Source organism: Lissotriton helveticus, chromosome 4_1 (genome assembly GCF_964261635.1).
Source record: "Lissotriton helveticus chromosome 4_1, aLisHel1.1, whole genome shotgun sequence".
Taxonomy (NCBI): domain Eukaryota; kingdom Metazoa; phylum Chordata; class Amphibia; order Caudata; family Salamandridae; genus Lissotriton; species Lissotriton helveticus.
Window position 1 is genome coordinate 1,027,066,585 of NC_136063.1, and position 21,928 is coordinate 1,027,088,512.

Consider the following 21,928-nt stretch of genomic DNA (forward strand, 5'->3'; position numbering starts at 1 on the left):
GAAATCCTTAGAATTAATTGATAAATAGAGGTATTTTGATATACAAATGTAACAAAAGGCTCCTCTCAATTTTCAAACTCAAATCGGCTGGCTAATAGACAATTACATAATGCAAGTTTAATATGAGGGAGACATTTTTATTTCCATTAATATCTGTATTCTTGTTTCACTAGTTCATTTGGAATTTTCCCAAACTTATCACAATTATCTCTTATGTTAAAAAGGACATGAAACCAATGTCTAACATTTTGTGTTTTTAAATACTGATTTCACACGGTTTAAAGCTGAGGACTATCTTAGCTTTAGTACAATTTTAAAATAAAGCTCACAAGACAAAAGTGTTTGTCACTGTCACATCTTGCTTTCAATATTTATTCGATGATCTTAAAAAAACCACATGCTGGGAGACAAATTCGGATTTGCTCTCCAACTGTCCTACAACCAAGACTGATACGGTGGACTCCTGTTTTAGGTGTGAATTACAATGGAATTTCCAGTCCTGATTCGCAAAGCATTTTCTGTGAGAAGTTGTGTTACTCCAGGCATTCTTGAGGAAAAACGCCTGGCAAATCACAAACCCTTTTTTTCCTTTGCGTCATCGTGCCTGACTGGTAGAAATTCTGGGGGGAGACAGAACTACTCGTTTGCATTGCGGGATCAGCACCTCAGAGCTGGTCTTGCCTTGAATGCTAGGATTCCAGATTGTACCAAATGTCAACCAAAACAATAAAGCATTATCAGTCACCCCAGGTTTCTGCTCATGAAGTAGATTTTTAGGACACGTTTGCACGTTTATCCACCATATACATACAATTGTTTAATACGTTTCTCAATAATCCAATTACATTGAATTTCAAATTCAATACATTTACATTTTCTCTGCAAGGCTGACTGTGTTTTTCTTAATCCTGGTTGGACTCCATGGAAACAGCATGTCCGTAATTCTCCACCTCTTTGAAGCAGTGTTGGATCGTTTTGAAGCGTTTTGTGTGAGATGCTCGGTTCAGCTACTTCCCAAAACAGCAAGGGGTAAAAGTAATGTCTGTGGAAATGTATGCAAATGGTGTCATCAATGTATTAATTGTGGTTTAGCGAAAACCTTTTATGACTCATCACCAAGGAAGGTAGACACAGGTATTAAATCAATATGTCTTCGCTTCGAGACAAGAACATACAATTTGAACTTTCCTTCCACTGATCATAGTTTCCTAAAACTGGAAATTCTATTACACAGATATAAGCCAGCATGATGCATTTTAGAAAAATAAATAAAAAGATATTTTTTCTATTACAACATACAGATTATACATAGCTATTGTCAAATTCATGATTACTTAAAATACTTTTTGAGAAAAAGACATGGAGTTAACCAATGAATTAGGGAACTGCCGGTCAGTGAGCTTAACAATAAAACGCGTTCTCATGTCTGGTTAAAAAAAGTTACTTGTGCTTTCTGAATGCCCTCCATGTTAATTAAAAAAATGCTAATTTTCAGTAACGACAATTTTAAGACCACACATCCTGAAGATAACGTTTTTCCTCTCGTAATGTAGCCAAGGTTTTCATTGCTTCAAGTTTGTCAACAGTCAGTTCACTACTTATTATTTCCAGAAGTGCGTCATTCACATCTTTTGCCATATTCTTAGCATCACTGTAAAAATAAGGGAGAAACAAAGATGTTATATTCCAGCAAACAAATAAGAATGTGAGTTTTAGCGCATCGTTTGCAGTATTTGTCTGTTCAAACGGTTCTCAAGAACAAGAATTACTCAACGGAAAACTGTTAACCTGCAGTGTGACAATGTGATTTAGACACATACACACACACTCACCGTTCTGCATGGACAACGATAGGTAGATATTTTGCTCGAAAAAATCCTGGATTGCAAAAAGCAGACGAGTGGGGTGGAGACTTCTCACAAGCCTTTCAGACAGTGTCCAATTCGGGTAGTATCTGAAACAAGCATTGGCATAGCCAATAGGTCTCGCTTTTGGGACCTTCTAAGTGTTTAGCCATGCAACCGTTGATGTTGTTGCACCAAGGATATTGTGCTGCATAACGGCGAGCTGTGAACCTGATAAGTGTTAGGACAGTGCGTGGGGCAGGAGGGTAAGAACGGCGGGCTTTGAACATGATGATAAGTGTTAGGATAGAGCGTGGGGCAGGGGGATAAGCTGCTTTGAACATGATAAGTGTTTTGACAGTGCGGGGGGCAGCGGGATAAGCATGATGCGATTTGAACCAGATAAGTGTTAGGACAGAGCGAGGGCAGAGGGGGTAAGTACGGCGAGCTTTGAACCGGATGATAAGTGTTATGACAGAGCGGGGGCATAGGGGGTAAGCATGGCGAGCTTTGAATCTGATGATAAGTGTTAGGACAGAGCGGGGGCAGGGGGGTAAGCACGGCAAGCTTTGAACCCGATGATAAGTGTTAGGACAGAGCGGGGGGCAGGGGGTAAGCACGGCGAGCTTTGAACCTGATAAGTGTTAGGACAAAGCGGGGGGCAGGGGGATAATCATAGCGACCTTTGAACCTGATGATAAGTGTTAGGACAGTGCAGGGGCAGGGGGATAAGCATGGCGCGCTTTGAACCAGATAAGTGTTACGACAGAGCGAGGGCAGAGGGGGTAAGCACGGCGAGCTTTGAACCTCATGATAAGTGTTAGGACAGAGCGGGGGCAGGGGGTAAGCACAGCGAGCTTTGAACCTGATGGTAAGTGTTAGGACAGACCGGGGCAGGGGGGTAAGCACGGCAAGCTTTGAACCAGATAAGTGTTACGACAGAGCGGGGCAGAGGGGGTAAGCACGGCAAGCTTTGAATCTGATAATCAGTGTTAGGACAGAGCGGGGGCAGGGGGTAAGCACAGCGAGCTTTGAACCTGATGGTAAGTGTTAGGACAGACCGGGGCAGGGGGGTAAGCACGGCAAGCTTTGAACCTGATGATAAGTGTTAGGACAGAGTGGGGGCAGAGGGTAAGCACGGCGAGCTTTGAACCTGATTATAAGTGTTAGGACAGAGCGGGGGCAGAGGGGTAAGCACGGTGAGCTTTGAACCAGATGATATGTGTTAGGACAGAGCGGGGGCAGGGGGTGAGCACGGCGAGCTTTGAACCTGATGATAAGTGTTAGGACAGAGCGAGTGCAGGGGGATAAGCACGGCGAGCTTTGAACCTGATGATAATTGTTAGGACAGAGCGAGGGCAGGGGGGTAAGCACGGCAAGCTTTGAACTTGATGATAAGTGTTAGGACAGAGTAGGAGGCAGGGGGTAAGCACGGCGAGCTTTGAACCTGATGATAAGTGTTAGGACAGAGCGGGAGGCAGGGGGATAAGCACGGCGAGCTTTGAACCTGATGATAATTGTTAGGACAGAGCGAGGGGAGGGGGGTAAGCACAGCGAGCTTTGAATCTGATGATAAGTGTTAGGACAGAGCGGGGGCAGAGGGGTAAGCACGGCGAGCTTTGAACCTGATAAGTGTTAGGACAGAGCGGGGGTCAGGGGGGTAAGCACGGCGATCTTTGAACCTGATGATAAGTGTTAGGACAGAGAGGGGGGCAGAGGGGGTAGGCACTACGTATTAAGGGTAAAGTGGCAGCTTCTATGACATACCTAAAGCTGCTGGTTGAGAAGCTTGCAATGGACCCAGCCTCCCTTCCCCTCCCCTCTGAAAAGGGGGGGGGGGAGAAGGAGGAGAGAAGAGCTGCAGAGCAAAACTTCCATGGCATGAATAGTGGTGAGGCTTGCAAACAGGAGCAGTTTCCCTCCTTCCTGTCCCAAGAGAGAGGTCGAGAGGGGCTGGAGAAGGTCCGCGCTAGGTTGTTTTCAACTTTGGAGATAAGGAGAATGGAATGCAGAGGGAGGAGAGAACAGCCAGGGCCTGTGACCCAGGATGAGAGAGGAAAGCCATATGGCGCCTCTGCCCGCGCACATGCACGCATGCTCTAGGCCACAGTGGTTGCATTTTCTGAAGCCCTTACTAAAAGTCTCGCCAGAGCACAACGCATGCGGTGCTCTAGGCTCGACCTAAAAAGCAACGCTTTCCAGAACACTACACCGCAACACAGGGACAGTCCACTTACGCTCACAGAACACACCCACTAATTCAAACAGCCATTGATGGTATCTTAGAATACAAGACTGTGCAGTGCTCAGCTGCCCTTCCACTATGTTTGTACTAGGCAAACACCATACAAGCTACAGCAAGCATGGACCCACCTCCTCTCTGGCATTCACCAATGCAGGCTGTTGGAAAATAAACTGCCTAATCCATCAGCATGTGTGATTTGTATTTCATTCACTTTTGTTGAAAAGTTAGAAATTATTTAGGCCGCTACATAGGCATCGTCTTGGTAGATTTAACAAGCCAACTACGGCAGTTCAATATCCTGTCACTGATCCTACAGCTACTCGGAAACAGGAAACCTTGACAGGGTTTGCCAGGATGCCCACCTGTTAGCTTGGCATTTTCAAGCTAACAATAATGTCACCAGTGACGTTCATTCTCAAGGATGATCCAGCCAATGGACAAGTATAGGCTTGCCAACTCAGCGGGTAACCAGCCAAGCAGGCCTATTTTAAATTTTGCACAGCCATACTGTATATCACAAATTCTAATGTCTTACCCCTACATATACTGACTGAAAATAATATGGTCCCTCTCCAAAGTGTAAGTTCTGCTCCTCTCATGCGAGTGATGCACCCTTAAAGTGACAAACTGCACTGGCAAAGGTATCACTGTATGTGATATCCTGATGCTACCGCCCCATATATGATTATGTCCTTGTCACCGCTTTTATATTTTTCTCAAATGACAAAAAAATATTTCATAACAAATGGAAACAAGGCAAAATGTATTTGCTTTAGATTCTTATTATAAATGGCAGAATTAAGAAGTAAATGAGTTAATGAGAAAATTAATAGGTATTATTGCCAGTACTGCAGTGATTTCTGTGAACATATCTATCCTTCAATGCCATGCGAATAAATGAAATTCTAAAAGGAAGATGACGTAAATCCTCGTCTGGTTGAAGGCTGTGAGGATGGGATCTGAAGCATTCATCACTTGCTTTGAAGGATATACATTTAAGTTGTAAGGTGGCTTGTGTCAATTTGGGGATGCTTCATAAAAAACGTAATGATACATCCTCTGCATGTTTGAATGTGCAAGTTAAGAGCTCTCTAAAAAACGTTTTCTTGAGAAAAGTGTAAAAGTAATTCTTTAAATTTGTTCTAGAACTAGATCAACATACATAAAATCACAATTTTCTTACATTCTTACATCTGTAAGTGCAGTCATGCTCATATTTTAAATCTTATTTCAACGGTACCTGAAGATTATTGTTGGTATAGCAGTTACAGCTGACCTAAGCCTCAAATGTATATTTTGTTGAACAGGGTGTTCTGGTCGTATGTAATTCAAAACATGAAGGGGAACCATCAACGATGTAAATGTAATTGCAAAAGTAAATACTATTCAATAAAAATATTATATTTTGGATGAAGACATCGCTAAGAGATGACCAATAATTAATTAGTGTAATCTGAAAGTTTCATATTCGATATTATAAATGTTTGCAATAGTAAATATCTTTGATTTTTAACCATTAACATTTGTTTGATTTATTTTTTTAATTAATAAAACAATAGATTTTTCAATCATTCATTATTTTTATAAGTGCACATTCATTAGAAAGTCTCTGGACAAGTTAATACATATTTTGGGTTATGTCCTGTTGTATTAACAGGAAACAATGCTTAACACTTACCTTTAAAAAAGTAAGTATATGTCAAAGTTGCTCCATCGCCTATTCAATCCAGTTTTTTTTACAATGAATCTTCTACATCGGTCTCTTGCTCACTTACACAAATTGAAACTACGAGATAACGATCTGTACTGGAACTGTAATCTAGACCCGGGCACTCATCAACACATGTTTTTTAAATGTACAATATTAGACTGCTTTTGGGTTCCTATACAGAAGCACTTATCTATAATCTTTAATACACCCATCATTCGCTCTTTCACTAGGATTATGTTGGGTTCATTGGCTGCAGTTGATCCCCTACCACTTGACAAAATAGATCTGGAATTATTAGAATTGCTCTTATCCATTGCAGTCAAAATCATACTCACAGAATGGAAATCTTTTCATCTCCTGTCGTACCACACTTGGTGGGCATGGGTGTCATATCTTAAATAGCTCATACACTTATAGGGAGCAAACTATCTACACCTCAAATTGCTAGCATTGTATTGCGCTCCCTAGACAAATACATGGATCTGTCTGCTCGGGGTCTAGTGGCTCAGCATCCTTTTGGGTCTATTGCTTGATTTTATCAATATAAGTAATGTAATGTAATGTAAACAGGTATTTATAGAGCGCAGACTGTCGCTCCGGAAGGAGCATCCTGGCGCTAAAAAGTAGCTTCCATGGAGTATCCAGAGGAGTGCTAAATGGCAGAAAACACATATGAGTCTGGCAGGTTATATATCCAGGTTTTAAGTTTCTTTCTGAAGGCCGCTTCGGTGTGTTGCATTCTAAGGTCATTTGGCATGGCATTCCAGGCTTTAGGGGCAAGGACGCCAAATGATTTACCGCCTTTCATTTTAAGATGAAATTTAGGAACTTTAGCAAGATTGAGCCCTGCTGATCTCAAGACTCTAGTTGGATTATAGCGAGATAGTCTTTTCGACAGATACTTAGGTCCAATGTCGTTTAAGGCTCTGTAAGCAGTTACTAAGATCTTAAAGAGAATTCTTTTATGCATCGGGAGCCAATGCAAAGTTCTAAGGGCAGCCGATGCAGAAGATCTCCTAGGAAGTTTTAACACTAACCGTGCTGCCGCATGTTGGACACTTTGCAGCTTCTTTAATGTTTGCTTCTTTATTCCGGCCATTAGGCCATTGCAGTAATCTAAGCGGGAAAGTAGGAGTGACACTGCCACAGACTTTCTCGCTTCAATAGGAAGAAAGTCAAAAAACTTCTTCAGGGAATTTATCATATTGAAACAGCAACCTGCTAGGTTTCTCACATGATGATCAAAATAGAGAGAAGAGTCAAAGAGAATGCCAAGGTATCTAGCTGACTCAACCACGTCAGGAGGTGGAGAGGTGCCTTCGGGCCACCAATTACTGCGGCAAAAACTATTATTTTTCCCGATAGGCAGAATTTCAGTTTTATTTGAATTGCATTTAAGGTGGTTGGTTGTCATCCACCGAAAGACCTCCGTTAAGCAATTTTGAAAGTTTGCCTCTGGTCTGGTGGTGGTTTTATCTAGGGATAAAATGAGTTGCGTATGGTCGGCATATGAAGTGACGCATATGCCAAACGATTCAATGAGAGTGATAAGGGGAGCCATATAAATATTAAAAAGAAGAGGGCTCAAAATCGATCCCTGGGGGACCCCTGCATTTATTTGTTTTTCTTTTGAAAGAAAAGGTCCTAAAGATACCTTCTGTGTTCTATCTGTAAGGAAGGAGACAATCCAGTCAAGAGCGATGTCCGTTACACCATTCCCTCTCAATCTATTTTTGTTGTGAGATATGGTGTCAAACGCCGCCGACAGATCGAGCAAAAGCAAGACGGCGTTTTTTCCTTCATCTTGGATAGATTATATGATGTCAGCTACTTCCATTAGGGCAGTTTCTGTGGACTGCTTACTGCGGAAACCTGATTGTTGTTGATGCAGAAGGTCATGTCTTTCCATGAAATTCGAGAGTTCTTTGTAGACCATTGATTCCGTTATTTTCCCAAGAACTAGCAAAAGGGAAATAGGACGCAAGTTGGAAAGCTCTGAAGGGTCTTTATTTAGTTTTTTCATTAGAGGTTTCACTGTGGCCTTTTTCCAGTCTCTTGGAACGTTCCTTTGCCAAGAGAGCCATTAACTATGCTGTTAATAATGGGATTGACTATGTCCACTACTTGGTGGAGAATAAACGGAGGACATGAGTCCAGGGGTGACCCTCATTTACAAGACATTATGGCATCTCTAGATTGGGCTAAAGTGACAGGTGTAAAAGTGCTAAAAGCACTAAGTTCCTTATTTTTGGGGCTTTTCATTTCAGTCCCAACTATCAGCTCTGTCTGGGGCAAGTCTTCCTGAATCGATTTTATTTTTTCTTCAAAATAATCTGCGATTATACCATTATCCAACGCCCCACTATCATCCCCCTTGCCTTCTATTCTCTCGCACACTTTTTTTCATACCTTTCACGGTATACCTTGTTTATCAAGTGATACACACTCTGCCACACATGATATTATTGTTTTATATGGTACTCTGCGTCCGTCGTCGGCGTTGTGGTCGCTGGGATGACGTCACCGGAAGTTACTTAGACGGCGCCCTTGCGCGCTGACGTCAGTTCTGTACACGACTTTCCGCGCCAGGAATGCAGAGCCATGCAAGACATTGACCACTGGTGCACAAAAACTAGGGCCCTGAAAGGATGTCCTTAATCCAAAAAAGTTAGTGCGCAGAACGGGGAGGATGAGTGGGGCGGTAAGAAATCTATAACTAAACTATGTTTCTTACAGTTATATCGTTACCGAAGGTAAGTAACTTGTTCATCTGAAAGAAACAGTAAGTTATAGATTCCTTACCTTAGAATAGATACCCCAGCAATACCAACCCCGGAGGTGGGTCTGCGAACGAAGTTCACACCAGAAAGTCCTGGAGAACAGAACGGCCAAGGAAGCCATCTCTCCGGACTTGGCTGTCCAGGCAGAAGTGTTTGGTGAATGTGGCCACATAGCTGCCTGACCGGTGTCATTTAGGGGGACTCCCCGTCCCTAAGCAGTCGTAGCTGCTGTCGCCCTGGTGGAAGGGGCGCGCAGCCCCAGTGGAGGCTCCTTCTTTGCACGGGAATAGCAAGACTTGATGCACAGAACGACCCACCTGGAGATGGTCCATTTGTGCATGGCCCGACCTTTCTTAGTGCCAACGTAACCAACAAAGAGCTGGTTGTCCGCCCGGAATTGTCGGGTGCGATTCAAATAAAAGGAAATCGCACGTTTTGGATCCAGACGGTGGAGCCTCTCTTCCTCTTTTGAAGGATGCAGACGCGGAAAGAAGGGGGGCAAAGTGATGGTTTGGCCAATATGAAAAGAAGTGACCACCTTTGAAAGAAAGGAGGGTCGAGATCTGAGAATGACCTTGTCCGGATGAACAGCCAGAAAAGGAGACTTGGAAGACAGAGCTTGTGGTGATGACCATCAGAAGAGCAGTTTTCAGACTGAGAAGTCTGAGAGGACAGTTATGTAGCGGCTCAAGGGGAGCACACATCAGATAAGTAAGAATCAAGTTAAAGTCCCACTGAGGCATTACGAAGGGAACAAGAGGAAAAAGATGAGAAAAATATTTACAGCAGGGGACTTGAAAAGAGAAGGCTGATCAGGAAGCCTAAGGAAGGCTGAAATGGCTGAGAGGTAGCCCTTAAGACTGCCCAGTGCAGAGGCCTACTGGGTCAAAGACAGGAGGAACAAGAGAACCTCGGAAAGAGGGGCAGACAGGGGATTCACAGCCTTTGCTATGCACCATTCCACAAAGTCATTCCATCTGTAGGCGTATACCGTCTTAGTGGAGGGACGCCTGGCTGCCAAGTTTACATCACAAACTTCAGGAGGCAAGTCAAATGTCGTCAACTGCCGCTGCTCAATCTCCCCTCAAGGAGGTGGAGGGTGGACAGGTTCGGGTGGAGGACTGTCCCCGGCTGCTGCGACAGAAGATCCTCCCGAAGAGGCAGTCGGATTGGGAGATCGATGGCCTTGTTGAGCAGCTTGGCATACCAGACTCTTCGTGCCCAATCCGAGCCACAAGTATGACTCAGGCCCGGTCGAGCTTGACCTTCTTCAGCACTCTGGCAAGAAGTGGTACAGGCAGAAAGGCGTATACAAGAACGCTACTCCACTCGCGACGACAAGCATTGTCTAGCGAGTGCCGCCTTGGAAATACCAACGCGCAGAATTGCTGACATTGCGCGTTCTCTTCGGTGGCGAATAGATCTAACCAAGGTTCTCCCCAGTGTTGAAAGAGACCTTGTCCCACCTCTGAGTGAAGACGCCATTCGTGATTCATCATGCACCTGCGGCTGAGTTCGTCCACCCTGGGGTTCAGTGAGCCTGCAAGGCATTGAACCACCAGGGATATGCCTTGATGTTCCTGCCATGTCCAGAGATGGAGGGCCTCTTGACATAGGGTCCACGACCTCACCCTGCCTTGTTTGTTGCAGTATCACATGGCGGTGGTGTTGTCCGTGAACACCTACACTACTCTTCCCCAGACAGAGGGAAGGAATGCTTTTAGAGCAAGACGGATTGCCCGAAGCTAAGGTTGATGTGGCGCTCCGCCAGACCAGAGGCCTCTGATCTCCGCCTCTCCCATGTGGCCACTGCATCCCGTCATCACAGTGTGTTCTGGTTGGGTAAGGGTGAGGGTTCTGCCATCGACTCAATCCTGGTACATTAGCCACCACTGCAATTGTCGTGCAGAGCCCTCTGAGATCTGGACGCAATCAGACAGATTCCCCTGATGCTGCGCTCACTGGAACTTTAGGTCCGGCTGCAGAGCCCACATATGTCACCTGGCATGATCGACTAGCAAGATGCAGGAGGCAATGAGGCCCAGCAGCCTCCAGGTCATCCAGCCTCCAGGTCATCCTGACTGAAACCCGGGATAGAGGCTGTAAGATTGGAATCATAGCCCGAATATCTCGGACTCGCTGTTGGGGAGGATAAACCTGAAACTGTGTTGTGTCCAGAACAGGGGGGGTCAGGTGTGACTTCGGCACGTTGATTGAGAACCCCAACGAATGCAGGAGATCGGCCATAGTCTGGAGGTGGAAGACTACTGCCTGGGGCGAACCCGCCTTTAACAACCAGTCGTCGAGATAGGGGAAGGCTGGAACCTCTGTTCTGCGCAGATGAGTTGCGACCACCTCCATCACTTTCGTGAATACCCGAAGGGCGCTGGTAAGGCCAAAGCGGAGCAAGGTAAACTGAAAGTGCTTGTGGCCTACTGTGAAGCGCAGGTAATGCCGGTGAGCCAGCACAACATGGATGTGAAAATAAGCTTCCTGCCAGGGTCGAGGGCAGGCAAGACCTGACCCAGGATCAACATTTTGAACTTCTCCTTTCGGAGGAAGCGGTTGACGTCCCTGAGATCCAAGATAGGACGCATGCCGTTGTCCTTCTTGGGGACAAGTAAGTAGTGGGCATAGCAACCACGACCTACTTCTGGGCCAGGAATGCGCTGGTTCACTCCCTTGGCCAAGAGAGCCGTAACTTTCTGTTTGAGAAGGACCAGATGATCCCCCGACATGCGATGGTACTGGGGTGTCATGGCTGGAGGGATAGTCTCGAAGGGGAGGGAGTAGCCCCTTCATACTATCTGCAAAACCCACCGGTCCGACGTGATGGTGCACCAGTGGAGGAGGTGATGGTAAATCCTGCCACCCACTGGCATTCGATGGACGGAAAGGTCGGACTAAGAGTGTTTGGAAACTGCTGCAGAGGGTGCAGTGGTGGACTGACCTGCCCGCTGGCCCCCAGAATCACGTCGGTGGTTCCCACGTCCCCGGCCGCGCTGAGGTTGAACAGCTTGTGCTGGCCTGTGGCTCTGAAAGGAACATGCTGAGGCACCTCTTCCGTGGACACAAAAGTGGCGAAAAGCAGACCGTGCAGGGTATGTGGTGGAGAGGCCCAAGAACTTGGCCGCAGCCCGAGAGTCTTTGAAGCACTCTAGCGCACTGTCTGACTTGTCGCCGAAAAGACGACAGCCATCAAAGGGCATGTCCATGAAAGTGTTCTGAATATCCCCAGAAAAGCCAGTCGTTCTCAACCAGGCGTGACAGCGAAGCACCACCGACGTTGAAATGGTCCTACCCAGTGAGTTGGCAGTGCTAAGTCCACAGCGGATGGCGAACTTTGCTGCGTCTCTCCCCTCGGCAACAGCATGGGAGAGCACGACCCGGGCCTCCTTCAGACACTGAGGCAGCACTTGCGCCACCGTATCCCACATGGAGTGGGAGTCACAGCCCAAGAGTAATGCAGTGTTCGCCAACTGCACACGTAAGCTGGAGGTAGAAAAAACTTCTTCCCAAGCTGATGCAGCTTCTTGGATTCCCTGTCCGGTGGTGCAGTAGGGACTGCGCTCTGGGACGTTGAGGCTTGGACTACCAAGCTCTTGGGGAGGGATGTTGGGAAAGGAAAGTGGGGTCCCCCTGGGCCGGGTGGTGGCGTCTGGCAACCATCCTATCCACAGAAGCCCCGGTGTTTGGCCTGGACCAGGTGCCCCAAAAGGATGTCTGTGAGGGCTTCATTAAACAGCAGCAGGGGCTCCGAAGCACTCGCTGCTGGTTGAAGCACCTCGGTCAGGAGGTTAGCCCTGACTGCCACAGTAGGTAGCTCGAGGTGTAGGGCCTCTGCGGCCCTACGCAACACCACTGCCTAAGCCGCTCCCGCCTCCGTAACCACGGTAGGAGGAGACAACATGCCAAGGTCTGGTGAGGTATCCAGACCACTGGCATCCCCCAGGTCCTCTCTCCAGTCCTGATCGTACTCCAGCTGGGCAGTGAGAGGGTCCTCAGACCCTTCCCAGTTTTCCTCACCCTCCTCTGGCTGCCAAAATGGTTAAAAATGGCCAGGGTGGAATGCAGGCACAAAAGTACCCATCAGTGCCCGATCCGGCTTCGACCCGGCTAGGTATACACATCGGGGTGGAGGCCGGGGTCGACGCCGGCAGCGGCTGGGGACGTGGTGCTGGTGGAATCGGCACCGGCGGTGGAATAATGAGGTCGACCGGCGCTGATCGGGATCCAGGACTGGATCCAAGGGGGCCCTGCGGTGCTGAGGCGGGAACCGCTGGTGTCAAAGGTCTAGGGCCCCCAGCCAAGTCTGCGGGGCCCGAAGGCACACTGGCGGAGTCGGGCTGCTCAAAGATGGCATGCATCACTTCGTAGAACTGACGAAGCTGGGCAGGGGTCGCCCTCGGTCCCGGAAAGGAAGGGAAGGCCGAAGTGATGATGGCTCCGCGATCAGTCCCTCGACCTCCCACACGGCCGGGACCTTGAACAACGCAGAGCCAGACTATCATCCTCAGCAAAAAACTGATGGGAACAGAAAGTGCAAAATACCAGATAATACAGTCGGCTCTCAGCTCAAATTTGTCCACCAATCAATGTCTTTAAAAATGCCACAGAAAATGTTTGAGATACTACATTAATTACTGCAGATTCTTTCACATTCTGTTACTCACCCACACACAAAGAAGAATCCATTTTCTTTCAAAAGGATCCTTGCAACATCCTGGGCAGAGGCTCGCAAACTGTCTTGAACATACTTCAGTGGAACTTCTTTAGAGCTGTTCGGAGAGTTTCTTGAGAAGCAGACCTTAAGATAAGTTAAGGTGCCATTTTTAAGAAAACTGCGGAGTTCCTCCCTGAAACAGAAGAAAAATATTGGAATGATTTTGCTGACTAACATTCAACAGCTAGCAGCTACCAGATAAATCTAAAACTTTGGGAATCTAAGGGCTTGATTTAGAGATTAGCTGGCAGGTGACTCTGTTACAAACATGACAGATATCCTGTCCGCATTATACAAGTGCATTACTTCCCTTGATTGTTCAAAAATCTTGTGTATTTGCCTGCATTGAGCACTTCTCTTGAACCCATAACAATCTGGTGCATGGTTTCTAACAAAATTCATTTTCTATACAGAAGCAGAACGCCAATAGAATATTTTTTCTAAGACACTTAATGCTACAAATATATAAATGTCCAATAATGATTTTTACATACTACACCTTTTCAGGTAGAGTACAGTGCCAAGCATCAGGGGACAGTCATGCGAGCCACAGCTGCTCCACAGTCAACATTGGAATACGGGCATATTAGTGTCTTATGATTACAACTCCATACTAGTACATAAGGCCCAAAACAAAGAGTAAACATGATTTGAACCTATGTATGTCTTGTGGCCCTCAAGTAAGTAATATTTGGTAAAGATAATCTAGCACCATATGCCTCCGTCACAGAGTTGGAGTCTACAGCTTCAACATCAGAGGCTGAAAAATCAATTGTTTTTTTCTCATTCCGGAGTCTAACTCATGAAATCTCTTTCAAACACTCATCTACACAGGCCTTCATCCCGATTATCTGAAGAGTGCGGTGCAAAGCACCTTTGCTATTCTTGTAGGTCCATTTGCTCATTAACCTTGATGCAATAAATATTTAATACCATTTATATTACTAAACACATTTAGATTCAGAGATGAGCTAATTGTTTTACTTATAGTTATCCCTTTTCCAATTGTTTGATTGCCTTGGCAGACCTAGTTTACGCAAGCAATACTTCACAAGCCCACTGTGGTATAGTGGGCTTCTGAAGTACTACTTACCGGAGCTGTATCTTTTCAGGCAATACTTGTAGTTGGTGTGACTATTTTCACTGTGCATCAGCACAGCATTCACACAGTTGAACATCATGTTATTAATTCATCACAAAGTAGTTTATTATATGGTGTGGTTGTGCAACCTAACTGTGTAATAACATCTTCACTGTGGCACGAATTCAGCCGCAGTGCTGGACATTCCAATTGTGGGCGCGGCCCACCATGACTCATGACGGCCGTTAGCAGTCATGAGCATGGAAGAGGATAAGGGCACAATTTCATATCAAGTCCAGTCAGGTTTGCTGTATAACCCTCGCTCAGTCCTGGGTGGCTGTGGCTCAGAGCAGTCAGGCTTTAACAAAGGAGCAAGTGTAAAGCATTAAGTAGTACCAAAACAGTTGAATAAAAAGAAAACACAACAATAGAAATCTGACACCTATTTATAAACATCAAAACTTTTCACTGAATGCAGTAAATCATTGAGATCTTCTGTGACTTGCGGTTGAGGGTTGCCACGACAACGAACTTGAAAATCGCAATAAGGACACTTGAGGAGAGCAACTCCGAAAGTGAGCCAGTAAGGTCCAGTTTAACAGTTACCTCACTATTAAAGCAGTCTTCAGCCCAGTTCCAGGACCTCTGGGCAAAGTGCCACAGGAAATAAATAGAATGGTCCTGATGCAAAGGATGCATGATGCTCAAGGATACCGAGAATGCTGGGCCTGTGTAGAGAGTCTTCCTGTGGCCATCCCTTGGTCCACGAACAAAGAGGGGTGACTGGCCTCAGGGGTCGATGCTTAAAGTCCGGGTGACCAAACTGTACTCCGACGACTCTCCAGGGTCCAGCAGATCCAGGTGCAAATTTTGAGTACTAAGCCGCACCACAGCGGCCATCAAGCTTCTTAGCGGTGGGCTTTAAAAGTAGCAAGCTTCTGAGCCTTTATGGCCCAGTGGTGGTAAGAGGGACTCAGTCAACAGACTATCCGAGTCCCCTTCTCAGTCTGGGGCTTGAGAATGATGTTTCCTCAATCAGGACACCGCACAGGCATATCCTTTCTTTGCTAGCCCAAAATGCAGCAGGTTTCAGATTACTCTTTGGTGCAGCCTCTTTTTGCTCGGTCCAGGGAACAGCAAGGCAGCCCCTCTTCAGTCTTCTCTTCAGGGCAGACATGATTTGAGGTCTGGGTGCCACTATTATGCCCACTATGAGCCTAGGTGGACGTGGAGACTAACTAGCTAATGGGCTACCAGGGCCCCTCCCATCTGATGACTTCCTGCGAAGTGTGGTGTTGGAAATTGGGTTACTGGTTGACAGGGGTGTGAGCCCTGGCCAAGCAGCAACCACAATTCTAATCAGGGTAAGGCACATGTAAACTACAAATTAACCTGTACTCAAGCCCCTGGTAGCTTAGCGCAGAGCACTCAACAGGCTTAACTTAAGAGGCAATGAGTAAAGTATTTGTGCAACATGTCAAACAGTATAACAGTGAGAAACACCACACAAAAAGTTCCCACACCAGGTTAGAAGGATAGAGCTTAATATAATAAATAAAACAACACCAAAATGAAAAGAAATCCAATCAGTAGAACCAGAGTTATGAATTTTTAAGAATAAACTGCAATATAGCACCAAAAACAATAAAACCCCAACCGACGCTAATTGGTCATGCTGAACTGGGTCAAATTCAAACGTTCAGGCCGACCGTGATGGAGTGCAGGTCGGATAAAGTCCAACTGAAGGTTTACCATCTCGAGTTTCTTGCCAAGAGTCCTGTTCGCATTTAAGAAAGTCGCTGGGAGTAAGGAGAGCATCGCTGGCGGTGGTTGGTGTGGCGCGATGAGCAGGCTGGGTGTCATGGATGAGCAGGCTGGCACTTTGCGCTGCCGGTCTTCTGCGGGTGAACAATGCTTTCTGTGTGAGGAGATGGGCTTGCAGCAGCTTCCACTGGTTTTGTGTGCAAGCGGCACAGTGCCTGTGTGAACGGGTCCCTTCACGGTAATGAAGAGCCCATAAGCTTGACTTGAAGAGCTCAAAAGCCACACCAAGGGTCGAGGACCTGAGGGGCACCACTCGGGGGTTAGGAACTGCTTGAAGACAGGTCCTGAGCTGTGGAGAGTATGCTATGTCCCTGAGGCTCAGATTAGGAGGCCAGCAGACTAGCTCTTTAAGTAACTCTGGGGTCCTCAGGTCACAATGGGTTCCAGATCCAGTTCTTCCTCCCCAGGCAAGATGTCAGCAGGTAGCAGGTCAGCAAAGCAAGGCAGTAGCTCCTTCAGAGTAGCAGCCCAACAGAGTGGCAGTCCTTGTAGCAGCACAGCAGCCCTTCCTGGACAGCAGACTATCCAAAGGTCCAGAGGAGGACTTAAGTGGGGATGTCTGAGGTCCTTCTTTATACACTGGTGCTTAGGTCCTGGTAGAAGGGAGGAGCTTCAAAACAGTGGATTTGAAGTTCATGAATTCCCTACCTCCCGTGCCCTGACTCTAAGTTGGCTGAAGTGGCAATGCAGAATCTTTAGGCCCTTTGTGTGAAGACAGGACACACCCTATTCAGGTGTAAGTGAGGGTGGGTCCAGCTCCTCCCTCCCATCCTGCCAGTGATGGCCCATTCAGTGACACCTAAACTCCTATTGTGCGTGGCCGTCTAGGAGGAATTCACAAAGCCAACTACCAATTAGACGCTGTTGTGATCAGAGATAGGCTGCAGGCACCAAATGGTTAAAAGTGGCATTTTCAGAACTGCAAATTAAAATCCGACTTCCCCATAAGTTAGGATTTTACATTGTAATTATGGAGACACCAAACTTGAATGGGTTATCTCTTCCAATTAGGAAATTCAACGTATAAAATGCACCAAGGCAATGCCAATGTTAACCTATGGCAGTGATAGGCCTTGCAGCAGTGTACAAAATAATTTAAGAGTTTTTCACTACCAGGAAATGTAAAATTTAAAAGTATGTTTCAACCTTTTTAAATACACTGCACCTTGCCCTGTCGGCTGTCCTGGGTCTAACCTAGGAGTGGCTTATATGTATTAAAAAGCCTGGCAGAGGGTTTATTTTATGCAACAGCTGGAGCCTCTTTAGGTTCCCCAACCCACGAAGCATAGCCACTGTATATACTACACAATAAAATTCCAACCATAATGTCCATATTTCTTGTGTTTTTGTTCCAGCAATAATCCACAGTGATCCACAGTATAAACAAGTTTTTATTTGTTTGTTTTTTTCAGGTTCCACAAGCGCCTGTTAGGCTTTACTCCAAGACACTTAGAAATGCAAAATTCCTCATATTTAAAAGTGACGGTAACATTTCCAATGCATTTTGGGCTAACAATTGCCCTTCCTCAGGGGAACTCTAGAAAAAAACAAAAACCGCATATTAGCAGCCGTGATTGCATAATTAGAAATTAACTCTCATAATATGCATGTTTTAGGCCCTTCGCTGCAAGGGTTATTCCCCCGCTGTGCTGGGGGGGAGGGGGGCACACACAGCGCCCACATGCTCATGACGAGCTGAGCTCGTCATGAGGCACGGCGCTCCTGTGCATTACCTCCAGAGGAACGCTCAGCACAGGAGGGGAATCCTCCCCGCACCTGAGCGTTCCACGGCTCATGACGAGCTGAGCTCGTCATGAGCACCGGAGCGCCGTGGCTCATTACGAGCTCAGCTCGTCATGAGCCTCGAAGAGGGTAAGAGCTGAGAGTTAATATCTAATTATGCAATCATGGCTCCTAATATGCGGTTTTTGCTTTTTCCCCAAAATTTGATTCAGCCCTTAGTAAGATGATTCCAACCATTAGGTCATAAGGCCCCACCATGACAGAGGCTTCAATATCAAGGGTGCCCGTAACAGTTCACCACCCCCTTCTAAACCATAAAGAGGAAGGCTTCTTAAGCCGGTGGTGGCCTACCCTGTAATAGATCCTGTTAACTAGACTGTGGGAAACAGAAGAGAAAAAGATAATGACTGCAGTGGGGAGGGTTTAACTAGATGTTTGATAGGCAACAGGCAGTTACTTGGCCAGTACAAAAAAAAAAGAAAGTTGTACCATATTCCTTCAAGAGTATGAGCTTGCTCAATTGGAACACTGCCCAAATTCAGTAACATTATAATGGCTCTTCCTAGTTCTCTACGTGGTTCATTTTGTCTGCATGTATAAGGTGGGTTGGGGACAAAGCACAGATCTTTGGGGTAAGTTTTAAAGACCTTTGCAATTATCTATGGCTTTTTTGGGGTTCTACATTTCACATCAATACTGTTTCAGAGTTAGTTTTATTGTTGATGCCATAAGTCATTACAGTTGCCAAAAGGATAATGCTACTTACCCAGTAAGCATCTGTTCTTGGCATGTAGAGCTGTAGATTCACATGCTTTGCATACTCCTGCCATCTAGTGTTGGGTTCGGATGTTTGCAAGTTGTTTTTGTTCGAAAAAGTCTTTCCAGTCATGAGGTAGGCGACTCCTCCTTTCAGTGATAGTGCGCATGGGCATCAACTCCATTGTTAGATTGTTGTAGAGGGTGAGAATGGAGTAGTATGTGTAGAATAGAGATATCTATGCGTATGAATGTGAATTAAGAACTTACAGGAGACAGGGGAGGTGGGTGGGCGCATATGAATCTACAGCTTTATATGCCAAGAACAGATGCTACTCTTCCAGGGGATCCTCATCAATAGTCATAAGCATTAGAATATTCCCACCATGCGCGGGACCCTGGAAACACTATATTGTATGTGCCCCACATATATATACTCAGATATATATATATATATATACAAATAAAGAAAATCGGCAGTATTCAACATCGCCCACTGAAGGGATATTACTGTGAGGTTGCTTTGACTACAGGTACCAGAAGGCTCGTTATTGAAAGACATTGCCACACCCACTGGAGGGTAACTATGGATACTTAAATGAGCAGTTACTTGGCACCTGGTAATACAATCGCAGCTTCGTGATGTTGGCCGTGCTCCTCCTCTGATGAAGGCCTAAGTGGGGCTGAAAAGCATTAGGACAATTGGAGCGCAAAATAAACGAAATAAAGGTTGTAAACTTACCGCGATGTGTGCGGCTCACTTCTTTCCTTCTGGAGAGGTTTCGTGATATATACATATATATATATATTTATATATATATATATAAAAACACGCAATAGCAGCCAAATCACATCAGAGCTGAAATATGCTGTGAAGAATTTCCACCATACATGAATAATATGCATTAGAAACATGAGAAACAACACCAAAGCTTGCTTAGAAACTGTTTTAATGCTTAGGCAGCAGTAGAAATTCGTATAACTCACTGAAAGCATAGAAAGCTCCCAGGCTGCATTGCAAATACACAGTCTAAAAAGACTGAAAAGCTAACCTGTAGCTGTATACAAAAAACTGACACCATGCCTTTAAGGCACCCATGACCCCCGGTATCACATCATGCCTCAGGGGTGACAGTTAGGTCAGTTGTTCTTTCCGGCTCCTTCAGGAAGGATCCTGGCAACACAGCTCCACTAATTTCTGTTTTCTGACAGAAAATTACTTCATTTTTAACAACTTTTTATACTTACTTTGACGTTTTACATCTAGTCAAGTAAGGAACTGGCTTTTTGAGTCAGTTTAGTGAGCATTTTCAGCTGAGAATGCCTTCATTTTTTGACAAATGTCCTTCTTGTGGCAACAAGAAAGCAAAATCAGACAACCACGACGTTTGTATCCTGTGTCTGCCTGAAGAACATGATCCAGGCACCTATCCTCACTGCGAGCACCTGTCAGGAAGAACTCTCAAAGACACGGAGAGAATTCGCATTTATGGCCTGGCTCACAGGTCATCCAGAGGAAGGTCTCCGGTGAAGAAGGGCTCCAAGAAGGCTAGAACATCTTCAAAAGAGAAGTCTTCACACCCTTCAGCCTCAGCGTCAGGCTTGGCGCGGAGGAAAGAGCCACCGGTGGGTCAACTATCTTCAAAACTACCGTCGACGGCGGGCTCGCCGTCGAAAAGAAGACCAAGTACGTCGACCCAGCTCCGTCGCCGAAATCCCCTCCGCCGTCGTCAACCGGGCGACGACCGGCGTCGAGAAATGTGACTCCGCCGCCGTCAACCGGGCTACGGTCGGCGTCGAGATCCAAGGCCCCTCTGCCGTCGTCAACCCGGCGACGATCGGCGTCGAGGGAGGTCACTCCTCCGCCGTCGTCATCCAGGCGACGACCGGCGTCGAGAAGTGTGACCCCTCCGCCGTCGTCTAAGAAACGATGTTCGGCGTCGAGGACCAAGACCCCTCCGCCGTCGACAGCAAAACGTCGATCGGCGTCAAGGACGCAGTCTCTGTCGACGTTTCGTCGACGCTCGGCATCGAGGGTGACCAATACCCCTCTGCCATCGTCGCACAGACATTCGACGTCGAGAGAGAGAGCTCCGTCGATGGCTGGTCATCGCCACTCGACGTCGAGAGACCGTAGATCCTCGCATCGATCGCTGTCGAGGCATTCGAAGGCGAGATTGATGGACCCGCCGACTCCCCGGAGGCATTCGGTGTCGAGAGGAAAACATACGACGCCAGAACGCTCGACGTCGAGACATTCAGAAAGGGTTCGATCGTCGTCAAGAAACTCTGTGATCATGGTTACGGAGTCAGCTTCTCGTCATTCCACTTCACAGTCTTCTGGCTCCTCAACAACATCTTCAAGGTCCAGAAGTCCTGTCCTCAGATCTCCTGTGCGTCAGCCAGATCCTTCGGCTGCGGAGGTCAGACTGTCACCCAGATGGTACAAGTCATTGGACCATTGGCGAGACTCAGGGGCTACCAAACGTATGCACGAGTATGTCAGTCCGCAACACAGATCTCCTCTCCAGAGACTGGCGGATGAAGTGGACAGGCGTAGTCCTCCCAGGCGCCAAGCGGACAAATCACCTGTGAGAAGACCAACCAGACCTCGCTCTCCCAGAAGGGAAGATCCGATTAGATCTCGATCTCCCAGAAGAGAAGATCCGGTCAGATCTCGTTCTCCCAGAAGAGAAGATCCGGTCAGATCTCGCTCTCCTAGAAGGGAAGACCATTCCAGACGGTCACGTGAGAGGAGACACGGTGCTCACCGTAGACGTCGAAGAACTCCGTCTACTTCATCTACCTCTTCTACCAGGTCTTCCAAAAGGGATTACTCTCCCACGCTGACAGATAGTCCTACTTCTAGATCCTCTCCAGTGGATGACATCGGCACTTCCCTAGATGTCCTGCAAAGAGGAGCTCAGAAGCTGAGCATTGAAATGTCTGTCCCCCAGGTTACTAAGACAGTAATTTTTGAAACTTTGCACAAAAAATCTGTCTATCGTCCACTGCTGCCTTTAGTCCCGGGGATTATGGATCCTGTCAAGGACATTTTCCTAACTCCAGCAGCCATCAGAGCGGTGCCAGCCCGCATACAGAAGAAATACAAACCAGCTTCTTCTGACCCAGTTTTTGTAAAATCTGACCCTCCAGCAGACTCTGTGATAGTGGCAGCAGCAAGGAAGATGCATGCAGTTGCTGCTTCCTCTTCAGTATCA

At 46.5% G+C, this 21,928-nt stretch overlaps 1 protein-coding gene across 1 annotated transcript in view; it reads right to left on the reverse strand.

Annotated features, from left to right (window-relative positions):
• Positions 1-337: 337 nt before the first annotated feature.
• Positions 338-21,928, reverse strand: part of MTRR (5-methyltetrahydrofolate-homocysteine methyltransferase reductase) — a 415,823-nt gene continuing 394,232 nt past the window's right edge. The window contains exons 14-15 of the mRNA XM_078687627.1: positions 13,254-13,436; positions 338-1,651 (exon numbers count right to left, since the gene is read on the reverse strand). Coding sequence (XP_078543753.1) covers positions 1,507-1,651; positions 13,254-13,436 — 328 coding nt within the window. The 3' untranslated portion in view covers positions 338-1,506. The remainder of the gene's footprint in view (positions 1,652-13,253; positions 13,437-21,928) is intronic.